Source organism: Hesperophylax consimilis, chromosome 19 (assembly GCF_061612785.1).
Source record: "Hesperophylax consimilis isolate HC1 chromosome 19, BYU_Hcon_1.0, whole genome shotgun sequence".
NCBI classification, from domain to species: Eukaryota; Metazoa; Arthropoda; class Insecta; order Trichoptera; family Limnephilidae; genus Hesperophylax; species Hesperophylax consimilis.
The window spans coordinates 31,243,554-31,261,642 of NC_142854.1; the positions used below are offsets into that span (position 1 = coordinate 31,243,554).

General features: G+C 36.5%; 2 protein-coding genes across 5 annotated transcripts in view; one reads left to right on the forward strand and one right to left on the reverse strand.

Moving 5' to 3' along the window:
* Window positions 1-352: 352 nt before the first annotated feature.
* On the forward strand, window positions 353-4,588 carry LOC149415139 (uncharacterized). Of its 4 annotated transcripts, none has more exons than XM_089643124.1 (4): window positions 353-1,636; window positions 1,788-2,208; window positions 2,360-2,494; window positions 2,645-4,588. In XM_089643124.1, the coding sequence occupies exons 2-4, from the start codon at window positions 2,130-2,132 to the stop codon at window positions 4,540-4,542; spliced, it is 2,112 nt and encodes a 703-aa protein (XP_089499250.1). In that variant the 5' UTR covers window positions 353-1,636; window positions 1,788-2,129; the 3' UTR covers window positions 4,543-4,588. The 4 variants fall into 4 exon arrangements, with proteins under 4 accessions (XP_089499250.1, XP_089499251.1, XP_089499252.1 ...); XM_089643125.1 differs by having other exon boundaries at window positions 353-1,349; window positions 1,502-2,208; XM_089643126.1 differs by having other exon boundaries at window positions 353-1,181; window positions 1,260-2,208.
* A 1,731-nt stretch (window positions 4,589-6,319) lies between these two features.
* LOC149415140 (uncharacterized) overlaps window positions 6,320-18,089 on the reverse strand; it is a 32,351-nt gene continuing 20,581 nt past the window's right edge. The window contains exons 7-9 of the mRNA XM_089643013.1: window positions 7,467-7,610; window positions 6,979-7,110; window positions 6,320-6,540 (exon numbers count right to left, since the gene is read on the reverse strand). Coding sequence (XP_089499139.1) covers window positions 6,320-6,540; window positions 6,979-7,110; window positions 7,467-7,610 — 497 coding nt within the window. The remainder of the gene's footprint in view (window positions 6,541-6,978; window positions 7,111-7,466; window positions 7,611-18,089) is intronic.

The window sequence follows — 18,089 nt, forward strand, 5'->3', positions numbered from 1 at the left end:
CAAATATACAGGAAATTATGCTCTAATTCAACAGAACCTTCAAAGAAAATTATTGGAAAAAAAAGTTGAATCAAATAATGACCCAAAACAAATATGGCAAATAATCAAAGAACTAACAAAGGCATAACACAATAATGGTAAAAAGTCGAAATAATAGAAACGGAAAAAAATATAATGAGACGAAGTATTAATGTGAATGAGGCAAGGAGTGTGTGTCAAGACCGAGTTGTTTGGCGATCCGTCCTCTCTGCCAACCCCTGCGGCGAAACGGCGTGATGGTCATTAACTTAGTTAGAAAATGATATCATGACTCTATACACAGATGCGAACCTATTATTAAATTCAACTAAAATATCGTCGCCGTAGATGTCAAGAGAGTCAAGCCACAAATTTGGCGAAAATGAGTTAAGTATGCAGAAGTGTTTGAAAACCTTCAAAGTTGCCGTGGTCAAAAGATTTAAGCCATAAAACACTCCGTTATTGAGTATTTTGAAATTTGCCAATAGATCTAACACACATCGATGAAAACAATCAAAGCAGTCAAAAACTACAAGCCGCATAGACTTTTGACTTTCGAATAATTTTACACAAGTTAAAGCAGTCTATGACGACAAGCCACATAGATCTTTTGACTTCCCAATAATTTAATTTTATGCGTGGCTTGACGCCATTGGCAACACAAACTTCTCTCGAAAGCGTGCGCACCTCTACTCACATTCGACAATGATTTATAGTGTTGTCTTCCTCTAACTCAGCAAAATGCCTATCGTGTCGGTTTGTTCACGCTTGCACATACGTCTGCGCCCACGACAGTATCGCGAATCGCGAACTGTCAGTTCAGTGTTCAGTGCGTCGGTCAGTGTTATTTTAATACAACATCAGTTCGGTTCGTTCAGCGATTCTGTGCTTTATTTCGTTTTGTGCCTACAAACGTTTGTACTTTCAACTTTATTTAGTGAAACAGTGATAAGAAATGAATCATTCACGCGGAAAACAAATGGTTGCAGCAGCCAGAGCTGCTTTAAATCCACCGGTTCGACATAACATATTGGAATCTTCACGTGGCAAACAAATGATTGCATCAACTAAAGCTGCTAATCCACAGAACCTAATGAGTTCTTCACGTGCTAAACAAATGGATGCAGCAGTTTTAAATCCACAGGATCAACATAACCTCAAAGGTAAGAATCTAGTTAAAAATGTTGATTCCGATTGTTTGAAAACAATGCGACAATCTGACAGTTTTACTTGTTTTGTAGATTCTGAGGGGAATGCTGTACAAGCTGGACGTGCAGAACACGACCTGAACATGCAAAATCTGGACGTCTCTCGAAGCATGTATGTGGGAGGTTAGTATTTTTATTTGTTATCAATACAATATGCATACTAGTTATTATGTTGGCTGTGTAAAACCTGTGACTATCAGAGAAGCATTTGCTTGTAAAATTCAATGTTTATCTCGGTGTTTCAAAGAAGTAAACTACTTTGTTTTGTTTTACAGGCTCTCCTCTAAATGGTGTGCAAGCTGGATGTGCAGAACACAGCCAGAACGGTGGCATGCAAGTTCCGGATGAAATTGCTGTCCCAGCATTATACGCAGAGCTCCGAAGCTTCGCTTCAAGCACGCATGCGGGAGGTCAGTATTTTTATTTGTTATTAATACTAATGCATACTAGTTATTATGTTGGCTGTGTAAAACCTGTGACTATCAGAGAAGCATTTGCTTGTAAAATTCAATGTTTATCTCGGTGTTTCAAAGAAGTAAACTACTTTGTTTTGTTTTACAGGCTCTCCTCTAAATGGTGTGCAAGCTGGATGTGCAGAACACAGCCAGAACGGTGGCATGCAAGTTCCGGATGAGATTGCTGTCCCAGCATTATACGCAGAGCTCCGAAGCTTCGCTTCAAGCACGCATGCGGGAGGTCAGTATTTTTATTTGTTATTAATACTAATGCATACTAGTTATTATGTTGGCTGTGTAAAACCTGTGACTATCAGAGAAGCATTTGCTTGTAAAATTCAATGTTTATCTCGGTGTTTCAAAGAAGTAAACTACTTTGTTTTGTTTTACAGGCTCTCCTCTAAATGGTGTGCAAGCTGGATGTGCAGAACACAGCCAGAACGGTGGCATGCAAGTTCCGGATGAGATTGCTGTCCCAGCATTATACGCAGAGCTCCGAAGCTTCGCTTCAAGCACGCATGCGGGAGGTCAGTATTTTTATTTGTTATTAATACTAATGCATACTAGTTATTATGTTGGCTGTGTAAAACCTGTGACTATCAGAGAAGCATTTGCTTGTAAAATTCAATGTTTATCTCGGTGTTTCAAAGAAGTAAACTACTTTGTTTTGTTTTACAGGCTCTCCTCTAAATGGTGTGCAAGCTGGATGTGCAGAACACAGCCAGAACGGTGGCATGCAAGTTCCGGATGAGATTGCTGTCCCAGCATTATACGCAGAGCTCCGAAGCTTCGCTCCAAGCACGCATGTGGGAGGTCAGTATTTTTATTTGTTAACAATACTACTGCATACTAGTTGTTATGTTGGCTTGTAAAACCTGTGATTATCAGCGAATCATTTGCTTGTAAAATTCAATAATTATTTCAGTGTTTCAAAGAAATAAACCACTTTGTTCGGTTTTACAGACTTGAACGTGAACCTTTCCGAAAATGAAGACAATAACAGGCAAGAACATTCAAATCAACACCACGTTAATGCCTCAGGAACATCCATTTCTGAAATATTGGAAAGCAACCAACAGACAGATGATTTAAGTAGGAAACGCAAGAGAACCCCAAACCAATGGAAACGGAATTCCCAAAAGATATTGAGAATGGCAGGTAAAGAATACCAAAGCAGATCCGGAAAGACAGTTCAAGCAAGGACAATTAGAGATGTTAGCTGTAAATGCCATTATAATTGCGCATCCAAAATAGGAAAATCTCAACAGGAGCAAATGTTGGCTGACTATCTGAGTCTGGATTCCGACAGAGCGAGATGGGCCTTCATTGGTGGCAATGTAAATTGTATTCCAGTAAAACGACGATACCGTAGTGGAGACACCATCAAACGACAACATACATTCGAATATACGGTAATGTTAAATGGAGAGAGAGTCCAAGTGTGCAAAAAATTTTTTTTGGCCACCTTTGTCATCTCGGGAACAAAAGTTGAAAGTGCAATGAAAAAGTTGACTCCTTCAGGTGTCACTGAAATAGATCAGAGAGGTCGCAAGGAACCGCCAAACAAAAAATCCGAGGAAGTTAGGAATATAATCAGGGACCACATCAAGTCATTGCCCGTAGTTGCCTCGCATTACTGTCGGAGCAGCAGTAAAAGAAAATACTTGCCATCTGGTTTGAGCGAGACAAGAATTTACTTAGACTATGTTGAGTATTGTAAAGAACGTAACGTGGTACCAGAAAAGCTCGGCTTCTACAAACAAATATTTGTGACAGAATTCAATTATGGATTTCACACACCAAAAAAGGATCAGTGTGATTTTTGTACGCAGTACAAAAATAAGTCTGACGAAGAGAAGTCAAGAGACGAAGATCAATTTAATCTTCATTTAACAAGAAAAACAGAAGCAAGGGAACACAAACAAATTGACAAAGCCCAAGCTATGAATGATCCTAGCATCAGTTGCTTCACTATGGATCTGGAAAAAATATTATTGACTCCGAGCTTACAAGTGGGACAGTTATATTATACAAAAAAATTAAAAACGTATAACTTCACGGTGTATGAGCTGGCTTCCAGACAAGCAACGAATTACATGTGGCACGAAGGTGTGGGCACAAAGGGTGCTTCGGAGATCGCTACGTGTCTGTGGAACCTCTTGGTGTCATTAGGCCCCAAAAAAGTAGTGACGCTGTACTCGGACACGGCTTCTGGTCAAAATCGGAACTCAGTAGTATCCGCTATGTTCCTACGTGCAGTGGAACAGCTGCCGATTGACGTCATCAATCAAAAATTTATGGAATCAGGGCACTCAGAGATGGAGTGCGATTCTGTGCACTCCACAATAGAGGCCCGAGGAAGAAAAATAGACGTGTTCACACCAGATGGATGGTACGTTGTTGCCCGTACTGCAAAAACTTCTAAACCATACCACAAGGTTGTGGAAATGGATTATGCTGACTTCCTTAACTATAAAAAATACAGCAATAAAGTTATGACAAACAAAAATATATCAGAAAATGGAGACAAATTAAAGTGGCTCAAAGTAAAGTGGTTTCAATACCGAAAAGGTGAACCCACTACTGTTTTTTATAAGTATCAATTGAGCCGAAATGACTTTGATACCCTTAACATTCAGCGAAGACGGCTTCGAACGTTATCCTGTGCAAGCGTAGAAGTAGAAAGACTGTATTTTTCAAAGCCAAAAATAGGCCAAGACAAATTAAAGGACCTACTCAAATTGTGTGATAAAGGCAGCATTCCGTCCACCTATCATGATTTTTATAAAAATTTGCAGCCTGAGGACGGTCCATCTCGGGAGAATGATGGCTCGGAGAGTGACGGAGAAGATGGAATTTAAAAATTATTATAACATTTTTGTAATAAATATTTTCTTCAGAATCTAACTTTGTATTAATTTTTTTTATGTACCTCAGCCAACTTTATTTCAACAGGTATAAACATAGTAACCATACGATAGATTGCTTGACTATGGACCAAATTTTAAGGGATGATACAGTAGTACATTCACAGACTTAAAATGCAAAAAATGGAATGCTGATACCAATCTTAATGTGTATGGCAATGAGGCATAGAACTGGCAGAGGAAGTATACTATGAGCGTAGAATGATAGATTAGCCTGATTTATTTTGGGTTTTATGCCGTATTGCGCTACCTTCTTCTAATAATGGACACTAACGCTGTTCGACACATTGAAGAAGGTCGTAGCACAACACGGCATAATACCCCAAAAATCAATCGCTAATACTTTTGGTCGTGAAAATCTCAAATCTTGTCTGAATGAATTTTGGACAAATAAGATCTCTGAGGTGTATGTGTGGTAAAACCATGTTTTTATTGTGTGAAAAATGTGGTAATTTGCAAATAATGTAAGCGTGATGAGAAAAATTAAGAAAAGGATGGTTTGAGCGTGTGATCGGAATAACGAAGCATGTAGAGTGGATGAACAATGACATGTAGGAGGACTCCTGAGAAAAACTTGGCGCGATTAAGTGAACCAGATACTATTGTCGGGCCGTGCCATGAGTCAGAATAACTGAAGGGTTATGTATGAATGTGAATGAAGCAAGCAGTGCCAAGCTCTGTTTGGCGGTCCATCCTCTCTGCTCAACCCTTAGAGAAACAGCGCGGTGGTTAGATAGTTAATAGACTTTCCTTTAGAGTTTAGAGTATAGTCCAAAAAAAGTTAGTAATTTGTCCGCAAATTCTCAGTAGTCAACAGGCGTAAGAGGCTTAACTCTTTTGACTACCACACAAATGTACCATCTGTTTATTTCAATATTCAGTGGTCAAGAGATATAACCCAAATAACTTTTATAATACTGTTTTTTACATTTATTCAATCTAACTAATAAAAAGATAACATCACAAAATATCTATGTCTAAAATTACACTCTTCTATCTTTAAAAACAAAAAAGTTATGACAAAAAAATGTGATTTTTTTGTAGCCAAAAATCTTTGAGGGCCGTTTTCTCAGCTTTCTGGTTTTGTGGCTTGACTCTCTTGGCATCTACGGCGACGATATATTATATAACCTTTCAGGGATGTTACGCAATAGGAGTATCTCTGATTCTTGCGCGCCATGTTTCAGATCCAACCCATGGCAAGAACGTCTGCGGCCGAGGTGATCGGCTCTCCATAGATCCGGAAGGAGTGAAGAGAGAGGAGAAGAGAAGATAAGAAAAAAGAAAAAGACATTCGAGAAAAATTTATTGTGTGTTTTATTGTATAATTTTATCTTATAAGTTTGTACATGAAATATGTAGCTAGGGAGAGGAAGTTAAATTAAGTAGGGAAGGTTGTGGGAAAGGTTTTAGAGTCTGCTTTGACTTTCGTAGTATATATGGCAGAGACAGAAGATGAGTGAGATATAATCACCTATATTACCCACTGTAGTAGATAGTTTGGCTCTCTCTGTCGACAGCTCTAGTTAGAAAGTAAACTCTGTAAAATACTCGTTGTTACAATATAACATTATAAGAATCAAACAGTGTACTTAATACAAATATCTGTAAATCTCGGCCAGAATATTAACAGTTTTAGACCAGTATGGGTGCGTAAGTGCACTGTTAAGCTTGATTTGATTGAGCAAGAGTAGCTACAGTAGAAACAAGATTAAGATTTTAGTTCAGTATGAGTGCGTAAGTGCCTTGTTAAATTTGTTTTTCGTGAAAAGGAGAAGTTACAATGGGAACATCGATAAGGTTTTAGACCAGTATGGGTGCGTAAATGCACTGTTAAGTGTGACTTGCTTGAGCAAGAGTAGCTACAGTAGGAACATGAATAAGGTTTTTCTCCGGTGTGGATGCGTAAGTGCCTTGTTAAATTTGATTTATCTGAACAAGAGTAGTAACAGTGAGAACATGAATGAGGTTTTTCTCCAGTATGGGTAAGAATGTGAGTTTTTAAATGTCCCCTTAGAGAACATGAATAGCTGCAGTAGGAACATAAATAAGGTTTTAGTCCAGAATGGGTGCGTAAGTGCCCCTTTAAATTTGTTTTGCGTGAAGATGAGAATTTACAATGGGAACATGAATAAGGTTTTTCTTTAGTGTGGCTGCGTAAGTGCTTTGTTAAACGTGATTTGACTGAAAATGAGTAGTTACAATGAGAACATGAATAAGGTTTTTCGCCAGTATGGGTGAGAATGTGAATTTTTAAATTTCCCCTTTCAGAAGATGAATAGCTGCAGTAGGAACATAAATAAGGTTTGAGACCAGTATGGGTGCGTAAGTGCCTTGCTAAACTCGATTTGAATGAACAGGAGAAGTTACAATGGGAACATGGATAAGGTTTCAGACCAGTATGGGTGCGTAAGTGCTTTGTTAAGTATGACTTACTTGAGCAAGAGTAGCTACAGTAGGAACATGAATAAGGTTTTAGTCCAGTATGAGTGCGTACGTGCTCTGTTAAGTATGACTTACTTGAGCAAGAGTAGCTACAGTAGGAACATGAATAAGGTTTTAGTCCAGTATGGGTGCGTAAGTGCCTTGCTAAATTTGGTTTTTGTGAACAGGAGAAGTTACAATGGGAACATGAATAAGGTTTTTCTTTTGTGTGGCTGCGTAAGTGCACTGTTAAGTATGACTTGCTTGAGCAAGAGTAGTAACAATGTGAACATGAATGCAATTTTCCTTCAGGTTGCATCTTTAGGTCCGTTATCATCTCTGAAAAAATGTCAAAAGAAGTTCAATACTTAGATATCTATAATTAAATCAGAAAATTATTATAACAAATTCGGACAAACAAAAATCGATCGTACCTGATGCTCTTTCAGAGCGTTCCAAGGATTCCTTTTTAATGTCCTGCAGATCTATGTCTATCACTGTATAAGGAATTTCCCCTCCATCGTCATCTCGGGGTCCTGATTCTGTCTTGATGGGTGCAGTCTCCACATTAATGCTACCTGAAATAACAAAACGATTATACGAGTAAAGACATGCTAAATTTACATTAAAAATTCTTCGTGGGTCGTTGCTGTTAAATGATCATTATTTAGATTTAGTTTTGAATTCTTTAGCAAAATTCTTGCTGATAAGCTACTTGCGATTGGTTAGCGGGAACAAATTTCCATAAAAATCAAAATATCTAATATAGAAAAGGTACATCATACCAGGGGCGATATGATATACCTTTATTTAGGTAGGGGGCAGCTAGACCCACCTCCCAACGTAGACAAAATAACGGTTAAAAAATAAAAGAAAGAAAATCTTCGGTTTATAATTGGTGACCAAATTACAAATCAGGTATTTTTATATAGAAGGAAGTGAAAATTTTAAAACTGCTGGAATACACGGTTATTCAGTATCAGTTAAATACAATTCTATAAAGAGGTATAATCTAAGGAATTCCTTCATTACTGATTACTGATTACCCAGAGGAACCTTTTTGTGTGTGGATAAAAAGATCTGAAAATAATTTTAACTATTAAAACTAACAAAAAAACACATGAGTGGTCGGTGGCTGAGTTGATATCTCGTTTGGGTTCCACCCAGGCATAGTGTGTACAATTCTTCAAAAAAGAATGTGAAGTCAGAAAACTAAATGCATTATATTTTTACCATGCAATATATCAAATTTTCAAAGATAATCAAGATAAATTAGCACCATTTATAAATATTAGAAAACTCATAGAAATGTCAATACCTCAAAGTCGAAAATGAAAATCACAATGCAGCACTTGAACTTGTAGTAAAATAGTTTAATTCATTATTATTAATTACATTAATATTATAAATATAAATAGTGTGAACAATTCCTTAAAAAAGAATGTGAAGTCAGAAAAGTCATTGCATTATACTTATACCATGCAACATAGCAAATTTTCAAAGATTATCAAGATAAAATAGAACCATTTATAAATAATAGAAAACTCGTAGAAACGTCAATACCCCAAACTCGAAAATGAAAAAAAAAACAATGGAGCACTTAAACTTGTAGTAAAATAGTTTAATTCATTATATTTGTATGATAAATATAAATAACAATTCAATATTTTTTACTTCATCTGTAAAAACCCACTGAAAATATAAACTGAAAACTTTGACTTAACATAAACATTTATATAACTTAAAATAACACCATACACAATAGCCTAGCTTTATTATGATGGTACATGTTAAATGATTTCTAAATATTCCGTAAAATTATGTAACATATTTAAATTTTGAACTGTTTGAGGGCTTAAAAAGTTAACAAATTTCTGAGTTCGTTAGCCAGCTGTCCTGACTGCGTCCATCTGAAAAACCTTTGTGATATACGTAATGCAACTTACTAGTTGGCTGAACACTCTCGGCATTCTTCAAACATTCGTTCTTCACATCTTGAAGGTCTATTTGTATATCTGTATACGCCATTTCACATTCGCCTTCTTCCTGCGACCATGGTTCAGTCTTGATGGAAACACTCTCTGTGTTGGGAAGATCCATGGCACTGCTGTGAGGGCGTCCTGTTTTGTGATGGTAATTGTTATCAGCTGAAAATAAACAAGACCTATAAAAGAACATCTCTTCACTTACATTTTATATAATGTTCAAATAAAAATAAAGTGTAAGTCGACCCAAAATTTTTGACGGTAAAATTATTTAACTGTTAATCACTTAACTAATGTTATAGCTTTTGTCTATTTTAACAAATTTTTATAAATGTCCACTTTCGATGTGTATTTACATCATGTAACCCGTAAACCTAAAGAACGTCTGCCCGTTATTTGTGGGTAAAGCCAGGTGTTTTCACACTTATTAAAATTATGAAGTCTTGGGAAAAACACGCACTAAATAAATATGTTCTTTCTAAGTAAGTCTTATGAAAATGAAAACTAGATAAAGACACACTAGGTTAACAAGTTTTGATTAAAACAATCAAGTTTTTAAAGTTAAACACTGCCCGATTAAATAAATTAACAGATCATTTGCGAATAAAATAAAAGTAATTGACCCAAAGCACTGCAATAAATAGACTGACAGAACGACAGCCATTGGGACCAAGACGGTAGATTTAGCAAGAGCGCAAAATAATAATGCCAGTCCCACAATACGGATCAATTTTCCTTTTTTGCCTGAAAAGAAGAATTAAAAGTGGGAATTTCAAAAAAAGTCTTACACCTCTTTGACTAGTACCATCACGTAGAATCACCCGCGAAGTTATTGAACTTTACTCCCAGACAACCTGTATATTAACCACAAACCTTTAGCTAGGTATATTGGAACCTTGAATTAAGAGATGAAAGAATTAATTAACCGATCATTTCAGACTTGACTGTGAGGATTGTTTATAACGCGAATAAAAATTAAATATCACTAATCGTTTAGATTTTACTGTGTGACAGCGGATGTAAGTCAATAATAAACAAGCTTATGTACTATCTTCCGTGTCGACACGTGTTTACCTGCTAGTGTTGGGTAACTCAATATGTTATAATACGAATGCTGTAAAAACTGATCAATCAAATGTTAAGGGATATATTACTACAATAAACAAATACTTATTAAGGAGTTGAGGATATTTCGTCAATGTAACTAGAACCTACTTACGTAAAGGCGAAGTGCGGCGGTCACTTCCAAAGCAGTGAAGAAACGTCAATAGAAAATTTTAAACTTGCCAATAATAAAAACTTTGCTTTAAATGTGTTGGTTATTGAAATAATCTGAAGTGCTATAAATTTGACACCTTTATTGTCTTGTTTACACGAAATTACTTTAGTAAAACGAGGCAATAATTACCGGCGACAATAAACGACAGGAGACGAAGACGCCAAATCGCGCCAAATATTGACTGACATTAATTTGACATACGCACAAGAGATGATCGATATTCCTGTCGAAGTTACAAGAATCCGGTTCCTTTGCGTGTACACATAAATAAACTATCTATGGATTGATAACTCTACCCTCTTTCCATACATTGGTTTTGGTCAATTTTTAACCTTAGATCTGACCAATTTTAAGACACCACGCATCGTTGACGTCACAACACACCATCGACAAAGGATAGATGAAATTTAAAAAAAAGACGAAACCATAGACAATATAATTTTGCTTCGGAACCTACTGAATACCCAATTCATTAGCCTAAAGGCGGCCATACACACTACGGTCCACCGGAGAGGTCCACCTGTGCAGGAATGCCTGTGCAGGCAGACCGGAGCGTGTGTGGGAATAGACCTGTGCAGTTTTTTTAACCTGCGCAGGCGACCGGAGCAAAATCGAAAATCAATTCTTTCGGGCAACACCGTACGGTGTACCTGCGTGTGTGTGCATGTATTACGGTCGCCTGCGCAGGTCGCGTCAAATCTTAAAGTAACTGATAATATATTATTTCTCATAACTGTGTCTTTTTTGATCATTGGTGTAACCATTGCAAGTAATTTTAGGTATGTGTTCTCGTGCATTCTGAGATAGTTTTTAAAATCTTCAGGTTCAAATTTTAATTCATTCAATACGTTTTCCTTTTCAATAACCAATGCTTACACCACTTTGTTCGCTTCTTTCTCACTGTTTTATCTTTTTTCATCAAAATTAACGCAAGGCCTATCAACGTCAACACGTCATCGTCTGCAATCGATGCCATCGCAAATAGAATGAACTGAAGACCGCTCCGGTACACCGGAACGTCCCCATACACGCTACCGACGTAAGGTTGACCTGCGCAGGCAGACCTTCAAAGGCGACCTCTCCGGTAGACCGTAGCGTAAAGCGTGGTACACACGCAAAGCTCACATCAAAAGTTAATGTACAGCGCATCATCTTTTCTACCGACACACGACGCTATCAAATATTTCTTCCTGTGGTAGGAGAGGGGGTCAGTTGAATTCGAGAGCGGCCGAGGAACATAATTTCATCTGTCAAAGTGACAACTTTACTTACTGACAGCTTGAGCACGTCTTTTATGTTTCTAAATTTACTAGCACACATGACGATATGAGCTAACATAATAAATAAGAAATGCATTATTAGGCTGCTTATGTCATGGCTGTCAAAGGGAACACGGAACTTAGTTGGTAGCTCCGTAATTAAAATGACCCCCTCTCCTTTTTACGGCGGAGAGGGGGACGCAAAACTTTTCAAATATCGCGTCGGGAGCGGTTACGTAAAATAAATTCGGTTAGCGAAGTTCAGAACCACACTTATAGCGCGTTATCTTTTTACGTGTGTCGGGTCTGTATGGGATTGTATGGCGAGCGCTATTGTGCTTTATATTATCTGTTGATGTGAGCTTTGCGTGTGTACCAGGCTTGAATGGCTTACTTAAATCATAAGTAAAATGTCACCCAAGACCACAAGGTCCCATCAGACATAGCGCTGTCCTAAGGAAGAAAATGAGCTTTAAAGTGTCTTTCTTTACAGCTCATTTTTTTCAGGACAGCGTTTTGTCAGAAGCTGAAAAACAAACTCGTAATTTCATATACAAATTTTTTATTTTTTAAATATAAACACGAAAAACAATAACATAAGCACAAAACACATTTAGAAGGTGAACCATGAAGTAATGTAACAATATATAACTAGCTGTTTTAAATAATAGTAATATTCTTTCAACATACAACGCAATTGTAAATTAGTGTCCATAATGCAAACAACAATTCAACCTATTGTTTAGCTGTATTGGCGTCTAATTACTTTATTATTATAATGAAATGAGACCCACAAACTGATGCATAGTGAGCTAGGATTGGAAAATCAATGAATTAAAATATTCCTAATATCTCCGACACACTTCCCGAAATCAATTCTCAGAGGTTATGGTTGGAAACTCGTATCGACTAGACTATAGACTCTAAAATGTCTATTGTCCGTATAAAATGTCTATGGTCATTTTTGGGCTGCCATCTTGACCAATAATCGCAATGCGTGGTCACCTGCAGCCAATGATGGACAAGCGGGGCGTGTCACCACGAATCATATAAGTCGGGGGTGTTGACCTCCACCGAACCCCCGAGACTGACTCACCGAACCCCTGGGGTTCGATAGAATCCAGGTTAAGAACCACTGCTCTAGAGCTAGAGTCTCTGTCAGTACATCCTTTTACACAACTTTAACTTTTAAGAACTTTATCGGTAGGCATTTTTAGTTTCATACAACCAGATATTTGAAAATATTAAATGTTTGCACAATGTTATAACATAAACTGATAATGGCGTCCGTCAGACCAGAATTTGCTTACATTTTTTTTCAGGAAGCGGAAATGTCAGGGAGCACGCGTTACATTACAAGGATAGCGAAGCCTCCCTTTCTGGGACTTATGATAGTGAGCGAGAAACAAAATAAATTTGCATCGGTGACGTCACAAACATAGATTTTTACCATGTCTACGGTTTGTGTTGACGTTTTGAAGCGGAGTTATACCCCCCTGACGTGTACTGTTAAGAAAATCACTCACTAGATTGATAACTCCGAGCTTTTTGTGAGAAAAAAGTTTGTCAACTATTTAACCATATTGAGGCAAATATTGAGACAGATTTTAGATATAACCTTGACAACGTAATTTCTACAAGTACAGAAGAAAGAATTAAAACGATATTGCGCGAACATAGACAATTATTATTTTTTTATTTCACCAAGATATCAGAAACAAGAAACCCAAATAAATTTATTAGCACAAGACACACTTTAAATGTGCAACAAGACGGCCAGCCGAATATTGAAGACAAACCAAAGAAGATTTGCAACTATATTTTCGTTATTATTACGGTTTCGATGTTGGATTGACTTGCACGATGCAAATTGTATCAAAATAAAATTACATCATCATTCTAGCATTTTTGCAATCTACAGATCTCCTGCGACCTCCAACATATCACCTTTTCCGGAATCACTAGACTCCTACTTACCCAAGTACGAGATATCAGTAACCTGTATATAATTGGAGACATAAACATCCTTGACATTGATAAGCAGCACCCGCAGTCACATGATTATTTGCTTCTTCTACCAGAAGAGAATGCAATACTAAAAAATTAACACCCACTTAGACTTGCATAGACCACATCATGATTGAAACTAACAAAAACTACCCACCGATCGTACACCAACCAAATATCACTGACCACTACACCCTGATTCAAAATGTACAATCACAAATTAAGTTTCAAAATGCAGAAAATACATTTAAAACTTAAACAAACATTGAATATGACCGAGTTGTTTAGCGATCCGTCTTCTCTGCCTACCTCTGCAGTGAAAAAGGGCGTGATGGTCAGTTACTTAGTTAGAAAATGATATCATTTCTCTATACACAGATGCGAACCTATTATTAAATTTTACTAAATGAGATCTGAGCGTTCAACCACAACATTTTTTTCTATGAGAAAACGAAGTTGGACGTGACGGTTTCAAATGGTTTTCAAGGCTATTCGAAGTGTAACAAACAGTCGTAGAATATAAGATCACTTGTAACCAAAAACCATTAGACAATATTACATCGTACAAATAACACGTCAATCTGTCTGGTGATGTTTCTATGCCAGGAGAAGGAGTCACATGTAATGGTCGTAATCGAGGTATATTTATTGTTGTAATATGGCAATGAAATAACATTCAGTTGGTAACACTACATGTACAGGAAGTACGTGTCAAAAGTATAAGTCTCTGTAATGGCTGTAATGTGTGTGCTCTGCTACAATAAACGTTATTTTGGTAAAAAGATCACCATCTATTATTTATCAAGACTACAGGTTATGGGCCCAGTCACATGTGAAAAGAGGAAAAACATCTTGTAATGATGGAAGGCAATCAGAACATGTTAAAATTGGAGGGGTCAAGAAACTGGAATGTGTGGAAGTTCCAGACTGCAGTATTGTTACGTGGACAAGGATGGCTGGATATAGTGGAAGGTCGGAGTACAAAACCTGAAGAAAGTGCACAGAAAATTATTTGGGAAAACAAGGATGCAAAGGCTCAGTCCTTAATAGTCACAAAGATGACAGAAAATGTTATGTTACACATTAGATCATGTTCTACTTCAGCGGAAATGTGGAAGAAGTTGCAGAGTGTGTATAAACAAAAAACGGAGACCAGCATTCATATTGTACAACAGCGATTTTTTCAGTACAAATATGAAAAAGGAACAGAAATGTCTGCATTTTTATCAAAAATACAAGAATTACAGAACCAGTTAAAACAATTGGGAGGAGAAATTTCTGAGAAATTTGTTATAACTAAAATACTCATGTCGCTGCCAGAAGAATATAAACATTTTGTTTCGGCTTGGGAATCTGCCCCTGATGACAAACAAACCTTGGAAAACTCGTGCCCAGGTTGTTGATGGAGGAAGAAAGATTTATTGAAAAGAATGATGAACTTCAACAAACCCCATCATCGTCAGCTTTCGTAATAAAAAATAAAAAAATGGAAAGTGTTTTAAGTGTGGAAAAATCGGACATTTCCAGAGCGAATGTAGGAAAAATAAAAAAAACAATGAAGAAAACAAAAATGACAAGTGTTATTATTGTGGCATGATTGGACATTATAAATCGCAGTGCTGGTTTAATAAAAATAAAGACTCAAGTAAATACAACACAAAGAAAAGTAATGCGTTTGTCGTATTAAATAAAATTTACGACAATTATCAAGATTCTAAGTGGCTCGTAGACGCCGGTGCGGATGAACATATGTGTTGTGAAGCCTTATTTACAAATTTAACAGACATTTTGAATAAATCAGTGATAGTCGGTAATGGCGAGTCAATTAGTGTGTTAGGCTGCGGCCAGATGGCGGTACAGGTGGAAAACAACACGGAATGGGTTGACACTACCATAGACAATGTGTTATTCGTACCAGATTTGAAAGTTAATCTGTTCTCTGTCAATCGCGCTATTAAAAAAGGTTATGTTATGATGACAGATGACAAGTCTAGCAAATTTTACAAGGGTGGAGATATTTGTGCCGTAGCAAAACGAAACGGAAGCGGTTATTATATGGATTTACGTTTTAAATGCAATACTTCATTTGTGGCAAAATCAGAACTAAATGATTTTAGTTTATGGCAAGAAAAATTAGCTCATCAAAACTTTGAGTATGTCAAGGAAGTTTTACAGAAAAACAACATCGATTCACAACAAACATTAGTTCCGAAATGTGAAAGTTGTTTACAAGGAAAAATTCACCGATTGCCGTTTCCAAAAAGTAATTACACCAGCAAGAAGACATGTGAAGTAATTCACGCAGATACGTGTGGCCCAATGGAAGAAATGTCATTAGGAGGGTCGAAGTACTTTGTTCTGTTTAAAGATGACTACTCAAATTTTAGAAATGTTTATTTTGTTAAAAATAAATACGACATCAAGAATTGTATTGAAGCCTTTCTAAATAAAACTGAAAATATAACTGGAAATAAGGTTAAAATCTTTCGAAGTGACAATGGACTGGAATTTATAAACAAAGAAGTGAAAGAAATGTTCTCAAAGCGTGGTATAACCCATCAAACGACTGTTCCATATACTCCAGAGCAAAATGGAAAGGCTGAAAGAGAAAATAGGACTCTAGTGGAGGCTGCAAGGACAATGCTACATGCAAAAAGTTTACCAAGAAAACTATGGGCAGAAGCTGTAAATACTGCAGTTTTTGTACTTAATAGGACTGGAAAAAGCAAAGTAAACGGAAAATCTCCCTTTGAAGTATGGACAAACAGAAACTTTGACATCCGTCAATTGAAAGTGTTTGGTACACCTGTATATGCGCACATTCCTAAAGAAATAAGAAAAAAATGGGACAAAAAGGGTGAGAAAGGACTAATGGTTGGTTGCAGCGAAGATGTGAAAGGGTACAGGATATATGTTTCACATAAGAATACCATAGAAAAAAAAGGAATGTAATTTTCTTAGAAAATGAAAATAAACTCCAGGAATCAATTGAGATAATATCTTTAGAAGACAAACCATCACAGATAACTAAAACAATGGTAAATGAAGAAATTAGAACATTGGAAGATGAAGGTGGTATGAAAATCTCTACTGAAGAAGATATGCTATATGAAACCAAATCGGAAAGTGATAATGAACCATGTGTTGATGAGTTGAGTTCAAATGAGTCAGTGAGAGAAGATAAACCACTAGCACCCTACTGTGAGAGATCAAAAAGAACAAGGAAACAAACTTCTTTCTATAAATGCAACAATGTACAAATTAATGTTGATCCTGATCCGATGACATACAAAGACGCTGTGAGTAGGGTTGATGCTTCTAAGTGGCAGGAGGCCATTGAGAGAGAGCTGCAAACACTGAGAGAAAACAATACGTGGGAAGTGTACAATGAGCCAGTAGATCCAAGTAAGGTTGTTAGTAGCAAATGGGTGTTCAAAATTAAAGTTCCAAATCAATATAAAGCCCCGTTGGTTGCTAGGGGGTTTGAACAAGATAATTTGTTTAGTTATCAAGACATTTATGCTCCAGTAGCAAAATTATCCACTTTTAGACTTTTTGTTGCTATTGCTAGTAAATTAAACTTGCAAATCTATCAAATGGATGTTACCGGTGCGTTTTTGTATGGTGAAATCCAAGATGAGGTATATGTTCAGTTACCTGAAGGAGCTTATTCTAATAATGAAAATATTGTAAAATTAAACAAATCACTGTATGGTTTAAAAATGTCTCCTAAGTGTTGGAATAATAAGTTCAATGATGTCATGACTAGAGAGGGTTTTCTAAGATCAAGCTGTGATTCGTGTTTATACAAAAGGTATAATGGAAATGATAAAATTTTTGTATTGTTATATGTTGATGACCTATTAATTTTTGGAACAAATAACTGTGAAGTTAAACAGCTTAAAAAGGCGTTGAATAGTGAATTTAAAATGAAGGATTTGGGATGTATATCTGATTTTCTAGGTATTAATGTGAGTCAGAACTTAAAATCTGGTATAACTGAACTAAGTCAGAAAAGTTACTTAGAAAATATTCTTGTAAAATTTCAAATAGAAAATTGTAAACCGGTGGCTACACCGATGGATAAAAATTTTAATTTTAAAATCTTTCAAAATCAAAAGGAAGATAAAAATATTGAAAAATTATGTAGGCAGATAATAGGAAGTTTAATGTATGCTGTACAAGGTACAAGACCAGACTTATGTTTTGCTGTTTCAATGCTAAGTAGGTATCAATATTGTGCAAATAATATATTGTAAGTTGCTCTAAAAAGGGTATTGCGCTATGTTAAGTATACATTACATTATAAGTTGATTTACAGATGCACAGATGTAGGTTTAGAGGGTTTTAGCGATGCAGATTGGGGTGGTAATATAAATGATAGAAAGTCCACTTCTGGTTATATGTTCTTTTTCTCAAAATGTTTAATATTGTGGAGTTCTAAGAAACAAGCATCTGTGAGCCTGTCGTCAACTGAGTCTGAGTATGTGGCTATGAGTATGGCTGCTGGTGAGGCTTGCTGGTTGA

Excerpts from the sequence above, each read along its gene's own strand:
- LOC149415139 (XM_089643124.1), top strand. The coding sequence starts at position 2,130 with ATGCAAGTTCCGGATGAGATTGCTGTCCCAGCATTATACGCAGAGCTC. Across the intron at positions 2,209-2,359 it reads TTCAAGCACGCATGCGGGAG|GCTCTCCTCTAAATGGTGTG; the intron begins GTCAGTATTTTT and ends TTTGTTTTACAG. Across the intron at positions 2,495-2,644 it reads TCCAAGCACGCATGTGGGAG|ACTTGAACGTGAACCTTTCC; the intron begins GTCAGTATTTTT and ends TCGGTTTTACAG.